This window comes from Panthera uncia, assembly GCF_023721935.1.
Source record: "Panthera uncia isolate 11264 chromosome A3 unlocalized genomic scaffold, Puncia_PCG_1.0 HiC_scaffold_11, whole genome shotgun sequence".
NCBI lineage: Eukaryota > Metazoa > Chordata > Mammalia > Carnivora > Felidae > Panthera > Panthera uncia.
Window position 1 is genome coordinate 51,443,155 of NW_026057578.1, and position 9,080 is coordinate 51,452,234.

Consider the following 9,080-nt stretch of genomic DNA (forward strand, 5'->3'; position numbering starts at 1 on the left):
AAAGAAAAAGCATATATAAGATTTAAGCAACATACAGAATATATTAGATGTGGATAATAGAGAATGTATTTTCTCAAGTGCACACAGAATATTTGTAAAAATTGATAATATAGTACAAATGAATAATTTTCAAAAAGGTGGAATACTACAAACAACACTCTTTGATCACAAGTGCAATAAAACTAGTAATTAAATACAAAGCCCCCCCCCCCAAAAAAAAACACCCTTCCATCTGGAAATTAAAAACTTCTACTAAGTGCCTCTGGTGTAAAATTACAGGAATTCTGAAAAATGTGGTAAAATGAAATGTAAAGAAAACACTACATATCAAAACCAAATATATTTAAAATAGCAATCGAGAAAAAATGTATAGTCATAAACAGAGAATGGCTGAAAATGAATGGATTAAATCCCCAGCTCAAAGAACACTGACAAAATTCAACAGTGATTTATGATTAAAGACTCTGAGAAAATAAAGAATTGAAGGGAGCTTCTTTGCCCTGATAAAGAATATCTACAAAAAAGCTTTAGCTAGCATCATACTTGATGGTAGGACCTGGATGCTTTTCCCTTAAGATCAGGAAGAAGACAAGGATGTTTGTTTTCATGATTTCTGTTTGACATTGCACTGGAGGTTCCAGGGAATGCAATAAAGCAAGGACAAGAAAATAACAGATATCCAGACTGGAAAGGAAGAAGAAAAATATTCATTATTCACAGAACACATGATGGTTCATGTAGAAAACCCAATAGAATATACAAAAAAGTTACTAGAGTCAATAAGCTAGGATGCAGGATACAAGGTCCAATACAAATAGCAATTATATTTCAGTATACCAGCAACAAATAAAGATTAAAATAGAAAAATGCCATTTATAATAGCATTAAATAAACATTTTTAGGGTTAAATTTGATTGAAGATGTGCCAGACATAAGTGATAGAAGGTACCAGACACCAGCAAGGGAAATTAAACAAAGCCTAAATAATTGAGATGAACCACATTCCCAGATCAGAAATCCTGATTTTGTTAGGGTAATACTTCTTCCCAAACAGATCAATAGATTCAATACAATCCCAAACAAATATTGGAAGATATTTTTTTCCTAGAAACTAACAGCCTGATTCTAGAATTTACAAAGATCCTAAAATAGCTAAAGCAACTTTGAAAAAGAAGAAATCTGAATTTATAATACCTAATTTCAAAGCTTATAAAGCTACAGCAAGCAGAAGGTGTAGTGTTGGCATAGAGATAGACACAAAATGGAGAGGAACAGAATAGAAAATCTAGAATATACCTATACATATATGGTTAGTTGATTTTGGAAAAGAGGCCAAGGTTATTCAATGGGAAAAAAAGATATATTTTTTTCAACTAATGGTGCTAGAATAGTTGACCCAATCAATAATGGGTTTTCAATAGGTATTATTTTAAAAATAAAAAAATAATTTGGGCTTGAGAGTTAATAATTTACTCAATGTCACCCAGATAAACATTTGAAGCTGGATTATTTGATTCCAAAGTCTATGGCTTTTCATCATCGGGTTGTCATCTATTACAAAAGCTAGTATTTGCCACTATTTACTTTATAAAAACATGTCCTTTATTCTTAACTGATTTCAAGCTCTTCAAGGGTGCTGTCTGTGACTGTGTGCTGTTTCCTTTTTTTTTTTTTTAATTTGTAAGTTTAATTTTGTGGTTTTTTTTCAAACTTTTACTTACATTCTAGTTAGTTAACATATAGAGTAATAATGGTTTCGGGAGTGGAATTTAGTGATTCATCACTTACATATAACACCCAGTGCTCAACACAGCAAGTGCCCTCTTTAATATCCATCACCCATTTAGCCCATCTCCCACCCACCTCACCTCCATCAACCCTTAGTTTGTTCTCTATGGTTGAGTCTCATATGGTTTGTTTCCCTTTCTTTTTTTCCCTTCCCCTATGTTCATCTGTTTTGTTTCTTAAATCCTACATTTGATATCTGTGTATGTGTGCTGTTTCTTAGTATCTTTGGTGTGAAGTGTAATTGTTTGTTAATGATAATGATGCTATATATAATTTTGTTGGATTCTGTGGTTGACTGGTTATAGATGAAATATATTTGAAGATAATCCTCTATGCCAAAGGAGCACAATCACAGAGGAATATGGTTCTTTTTTTTTTTTTAATGTTTATTTATTTTTGACAGAGAGAGAGAGACAGGGCATGAGTGGGGGGAGGGGCAGAGAGAGAGGGAGACACAGAATCTGAAACAGGCTCCAGGCTCTGAGCTGTCAGCACAGAGCCCGACGCGGGGCTCGAACTCACAGACCACGAGATCATGACCTGAGCTGAAGTCGGACACTCAACCGACTGAGCCACCCAGGTGCCCTGGAATATGGTTCTTAATCACTGGATGCTAGGAGTCCTCACCCTGCCTTCTCTGTGTTATACATTAATGATCACTCTTGAATTCCCAATCACCAGTAGGAAGTAAGCTGTCTGATGTTACCCAATTGCATATTTTATTTTATTTTATTTTATTTTATTTTTAGATTTTCTGTTAACAAAATTTCTTTTTTTTTAATTTCTTTTTAAAAATTTACATCCAAGTTAGTTAGCATATAGTGCATCAATGATCTCAGGAGTAGATTCTTTAATGCCCTTTACCCATTTAGCCCAATCCCCCTCCCATCTGGTAACCCTCTGTTTGTTCTCCACATTTAAGAGTCTCTTATGTTTTGTCCCCCTCCCTGTTTTTATATTATTTTTGCTTCCCTTCCCTTATGTTTATCTGTTTTGTATCTTAAAGTCCTCACATTAGTGAAGTCATATGATATTTATCTTTCTCTGACTGACTAATTTCGCTTAGCATTATACCCTCTAGTTCCATCCATTTAGTTGCAAATGGATTTCATTCTTTTTGAATCTTATGGGAGTCCTCTGTGCTTCCTGGATTTTGATGTCTGTGTCTTTCCCAGGTTAGGAAAGTTTTTCTTTTTTTTTGAAAAGTTTTGTTTGCTATGATTTGCTCACATAACCTTCTACCCCTTTTTCTGTCTCTTCATCTTCTGGGACTATGATTCTGATGTTTTTCCTTTTTAATGAGTCACTGATTTCTCTAATTCTTAAATCGTGACCTTTTGCCTTAGTCTCCCTCTTTTTTTCTGCTTCATTATTCTCCATGTTTGTCCTCTATATCACTGATTCACTGTTCTGCCTTACCCATTCTTGCCACCGTGGCATCCATTCGACATTGCACCTCAGTTATAGCATTTTATTTCATCTTGACTAGCTTTTACTTCTTTTATCTCCATAGAAAGGGATTCTAATCTATTTTTGACCCCAGCTAGTATTCTTATTATCGTGATTCTAAATTCTGGTTCAGACATCTTGCTTGTATCTGTGTTGATTAAGTTCCTGGCTGTCATTTCTTCCTGCTCTTTCTTTTGGGGTGAATTCCCTCGTTTCATCGTTTTGAAGGAAGAAAAGGAATTAATAAGGTAAAAAAATTTTTTAGTTAAAAAATTAAAAACAACACACACACACACACACACACACACAGACACACAAATCAAATAAATGATGTTAGGCCCTAGGTGTGTTTTGGTCTGGTTGTTGAAAGAAGCTTGATAGATTAGAGAAAAGAGAGGGGGAAAAAAAAGAAAAACATTTGAAAATTTGAAAAAATGAGTAGAATGAAATATAATAAAATGAAATGATGGAATAGAATTTGAAAAATTTTACAAAAAAGTAAAAAAAATATAGTAGAAAAAAGTTAAAGAAAAATATTTTTAATAAAACTGGAAAATAAAAATAATTTTTTTCTCTTTCTGTTTACAAGAAAAAGAAAAGAAAGGAAAAAGGAAAAAAAAGAAAATTGAATAGATGGACCAGTGAACGACTGAAATACGACTGAAATTACATCATTTTCTCCTAGATGTCAAACTATGAAGCACTTTATAGTCCATAAACTAAGCAGGCAGAGAGAGTTGTGGTGTTCCTGAAGAGCGAGATTGGCCCAATTGGGCTAGGCTTAGTGTAATGGTTCCATTCTCCAGTAGGTGGTGCTGCTTAGCTTACTGGGGTGGATTGTTGTGGCACTTGTAGATGTGTACACGCATGCACGGGAGGGGTGAAAATGATGCCACCCAGCTACCTAGTCTCTAGTATCAGAACTCTGTTCTCCCCAATCAGCAATTGTGCACCCATCCTTTGTCTCTGGCTTCCATCTACTGCCTGCTTTTACACTGTCTGTGACCACGCCATCAGGTTGCCATGTGGCACCTCTCTCCTGAGTTCTATCTCAGATGTGGCTGTGTTTCCTGACCCCTTGCTTCTGAGGGACTGCAGCTTTGACCCTCTGGAGGAGGGTCTCACCAAGCAATGGCCGGATGCTGGCTGCACCCAGGAACGTTTGTGGGACCGAGCTGCTGCCAGTGCCCAGAGACTGGGGCTGGGTGTCAGCCTTCCCCAGAAAAAGTTCACATGATCATGTAGCAGCAGCATTTCAGGGATTATGGAAAGTCACAACACACATCTGGCACCAGGCTTCACCCTTAATGACCTTGTTCCAGCAGCAGCAAATGTGGTTGTTCTCTAGGGTCTGCTGGGACCAGGTGGCCACACAGCGTCTTCCAAATGTCCTTCCAGCAGGAGAACCACCTTTCCTCATGTGGCCTGACGATCCCCAGACCTCACTCTGCTCCTGGGAATTTGCCCTTCCCACCAAAGCACTGCCAGGTATTGAGCTGCAGAGTTTCAGACTCTGCACTCCCCCTGTTTATAGAGTCTCAATGGAATTTAAACCCTCTCCTTTCTCCTTTCTCCCTTTTTAGTTCAGTTCCTGCAGCTGTTTCCACTTTTCCACTTTCTCTCCAGCTGCTTGGGGCGGGGGGTGTCTTTCCTGTACTCTCCCCCCATTTCTGTCCTCTCTCCTCAAGCAAAAACAGCTCCCTGCTCTCCATGGCTTCTCTCTCCCCAGTTCACCTCTCCACACCATATACCTGCTGAGTTCTCTGGTTCAGGTTATGCAGATTGTTGTGTTAATTCTCAAATAAGTTTTCTAGGTGTTCAGGATGGTTTAGTATTGATCTGGCTGTATTTCATGGACACGAGGTGCAAAATAAAACTTCCATGCTGTTCTGCCATCTTGGCTCCTCCCCAATCATATATTTTAGAAGAAGAATTTAAGAGTATTATTTCTCAATTGAAGTGAGTACTTTGATTGTAACCTTTTCCCCAGTAACCTTGAAATATTTTCCAGAAGGTTGATTGTAGAAATAATTTTATTCTCGGATGCAAACTCACCTAACACAGTAGTCATGGGTCTTAGCTACAACATCATAGGCCTTATTTGGGCACTTACCTGAGTTGAAGGGTGGGGGTAGAGTCCACTCAATGAAAGGATGCCGGTCAAAGGTGTTGGCCCGTTGGCACTTCTGCACATCTCCGTCATTTTGGATCATGTCCACAATCTCCTGTGTCCAGGTTGTACCTAGAGGCAATACTGATTGTCAGTTCCATCCACTCACTGCACAGTTCAATTCATTTCCTTGATTATTTATGTATTCAGTAAAATTTACATTTGCTGAGTGTTAAACAGAATCAGCTTACTTACCTTATTCTCTTTAATTCCCAGTGCCTTGCATAGGGCTTTGCACCTGGTAAATGTAGTCTGAGTGAATGAATCCTGAATCAAGTGAATGTAGGGACATACAGAGATGAATTAGCCACCCTCCCTGTCCTATGACATTTACAATCTTTTTGGAGGTGATAAGATAGGACAATGACTGCTTTTTGCCTAGCTTATATCCATTCTTCCTTTCTTTCTCAAGTTAATAGATCCTTAATTTTTAGCTGGGCATATAGCTACTTGCCTCAAAGGTAATATTTTTCTTGCATGATGTGGCCATGTCATTTTGGGAAGTTGTCTTTAAAGGGAAGGGACATGGCCTTACTCCTCCCTTCTTACCTTCTTGCTGCTTTTTGGAATGCGCATGTGATAGCTAGAGCTCCAGGAGTCAGATTGGACAATAAAACCAAAAGCTACACCTGGAGATGGTGCAGCAGAAAGTTAGAAAAAGCCCAGGTCTTTGATGATCAAGGCAGCCACCATTTCATAACTGACTACTAATTCTCCAGACTGCTTTTTCTTTTGTGTTATTTTGGGTTTTTGACACTTCTGGCCAAATTGAATCCAAATAGACACAGAAGAGGAGTGGACATAGACATATAGATAGGCAAAGAGGCAGACTGTGCTCATTGTCCATCAGATACCCATTTTCCTCTTTACATAAGAAGTATTTGTGTCTTTCTGGCTTTTAGCAAAACCTGCTCCTTACTGATACATATGACATATACACAGATAACTAGAAGATGAACAGTATATAGTAAAAGCCAGAAAGGATGTGCAAAGGGCTAGAGGACTGGTCTACAGAGGAGAAGATCCAACTTGCTGTGGAAGAGGTCAGTAAGTCTCAGCTGAGATGGCTTTGGAGTGTAGAGTCAAGTAGGACTGAAGGTCCATTCACATTAAGAAGCCAGGGCATCCCAGGCAGGGAGCCTCAGGAGCAAGATAGAGTCACATTTCCTCACTGGGAAGTATAAGCAGGCTCACAGTGGGTAGGAGGTGGTAGGGAAGGTGAGGGAATAAGGCTGGAGACTTGGGGACTGTCTTATGAGGGGCTTTGGGACTGACTGCATAATTTCAAAGGTGAGCTGAAAAACATTTCTGCTCTGAGGTGCAATGCAAATTCAAATTCAGTTCTGGGCAGGAGAAATGTCCTGTGCAAATCAGACAGAGAAGGAGATTCTTGAAACAACTGAACCCTGATGACAGGAAGACCCTTCTCTAGTTTAAGTAATGCTTAATCATGAGAACAGAGTGAGGTTAAGGAGGGAATTCCCAGCCAGAGAGGACAGGAACAGTCTAATGAAGGTTTGAAGAACTGTAGTGACCAGACTATTTTCTGAGTTCTTTCTGGTTATGAATACCTAGAGTCCCTCTTGGTGAGTCAAATGGTCACTGAGACTTTCCCAAACTGGCTACAGCTTCAACTTCCATGCCTCACTCCGTCACTTGACATTATAAGCACAGGTAATGCAGGGGGATCATCAGTCATTCCTGGAGCTTCCCCAGTTAGGATTCTTCCACCCCTGTACAAGCCTGGGAACACTTGCCTTTTCAGACCTTCACTTTTGTCACAACCTCCTCTTCATTTTATGAGGTCCTGGTAAGTATCATCTCCCCTCCTCCAGATTCTTCCCACTGTGCTTGGGGTTTGGACCCAGTACTATCAGAACATTTCATATTGGGGTGAAAGCCCTCATTTCCACATCAGTGTCCCCCACTAAGAGATGTTTTTTATGGGCAAGGGGTGCTGTCACTCCAGGATTTCCTCGTGGATGGGAACCAGGAGTGGCTGGGTTGGCAAGATAACTGTCATAACTTCTGTGCAATTTCTCAGACTCTGCTTTTAAATAATTCATTCAGTCCTTTGAAGATTTGGGATTCTGGCAATCTCTTTCTCCATCAGAGACCTAAGAAAACAGGAGAACCTTGGATCCTAGGGGATTGGAGCCCAGAAACAAGTCTGGTTTCATTTTTCCTGGGGCCAGGCCTGGAGAAAATCTGCATTTTTTAAAATCAGGAGGCCCCTGCTCCTCTATAGCTGGCCTCCCCACTTCCAGTTTTGCAAACCTACCTGCCTTGGCATAGGATGCAATGAGGAGATCATCAGGTCTTGCTTGGAAATTCCAGATGTTGTCCCAATTTTCACTCATCGTCTTGGTCACAAGGATTCCATTCACTTCCTTGGTTTCTGGTTGTATGTATTTTTCCCCCAGCTGAAGATCTTTCATTTCCTCCAGGGACATCTTTCTACATAGACTTATGAGACAGATGCATAAAAGAAAAGTGTGCTTGTGTCAGCTTAGAACAGTCATTCCTGTCAAGAAAATATTCTCTGAGAAAGTTAGGAGAAGGGCACTTGGGTGCCTCAGTCAGTTAAGGGTCTGACTTTGGCTCAGTTCATAACCTCTCGGTCTGTGAGTTTGAGCCCCCATCAGGCTCTGTGCTGACAGCTCAGAGCCTGGAGCCTGCTTCAGATTCTGTGTCTCCCTCTCTCTCTGCCCCTACCCACATGTACTCTCTCTCTCAAAAGTAAAATAAACGTAAAAAAAAGAAAGAAAGAAAGGAGAGACATGGTGGGCATTCATTACTATGCTTAATGTTAACTTAAGTAAGAGAAGTCATGGTGGAGCCAGAAAGCATTTTCAATAGCTTTGTTTTAGAGCATCAGGATGGTGAAGACAGGAACATATTTCAGAGGAAAGCACACTGGGAAATCAGCTAGACTGCATGGGTTTCAAGGAGCTCATCAGAGATGGCTTGTCTGAGGCCTGAGTGACAAGAGGGGACCAGGGCAGAAGGCCACTGGGTTCACAGGCCCTTGTCAAGTTTGAGCAACAAGAGAGGGCAAGAACAGAATCAGCACTTGGGATAATTGGGTCGGTGAAATCACGTCTGACCTAGACAGCTCTAGATCTGACCAGAGTCATAGAGCGGGTGGGGCAGAAAGGGATCTCAGTGTGTCAGGTCTGCATTACACGAAAGTCTCCCTGCAGGTCTACAGCTCCAGGTATCACTCCCTGCCCCAAATCTCTGGCTGAAGAGCAACATTTGCCAGCTGAGAAGGTAACCTCAGTTTGCTTGGGGGAGTAACCCCCACTGGCTTGGGATGCCACAGCTGTTCCCTTTGCAGATAACTTATTTCAGTTTCTTGAAATCCTACATCTATTATAGAAATGTAGCACACTAAATCAAACCACAGCATTACTAGTTTTAAGTTTAAGAATAATCTTGGCACACTTAGTAAGTACTTATTATGTAGAAGAAACTTTGACATACTGGAATATCCAACAGATAAGCCTTGCAATTAGAAGTTAAAATGTTATTGGGGTGTCTGGGTGGCCTAGTCGGTTAAGTGCCCAACTTCGGCTCGGGTCATGATCTCACAGTTTGTGAGTTCGAGCCCCGTGTTGGGCTCTGTGCTGACAGCTCAGAGCCTTGAGCCTGCTTTGGATTCTGCGTCTTC

General features: G+C 40.3%; 1 protein-coding gene across 1 annotated transcript in view; it reads right to left on the minus strand.

Moving 5' to 3' along the window:
* Positions 1-7,860, minus strand: part of LOC125936876 (sulfotransferase 1C1) — a 29,109-nt gene extending 21,249 nt beyond the window's left edge. The window contains exons 1-2 of the mRNA XM_049651233.1: positions 7,689-7,860; positions 5,351-5,479 (exon numbers count right to left, since the gene is read on the minus strand). Coding sequence (XP_049507190.1) covers positions 5,351-5,479; positions 7,689-7,860 — 301 coding nt within the window. The remainder of the gene's footprint in view (positions 1-5,350; positions 5,480-7,688) is intronic.
* Positions 7,861-9,080: the final 1,220 nt, after the last annotated feature.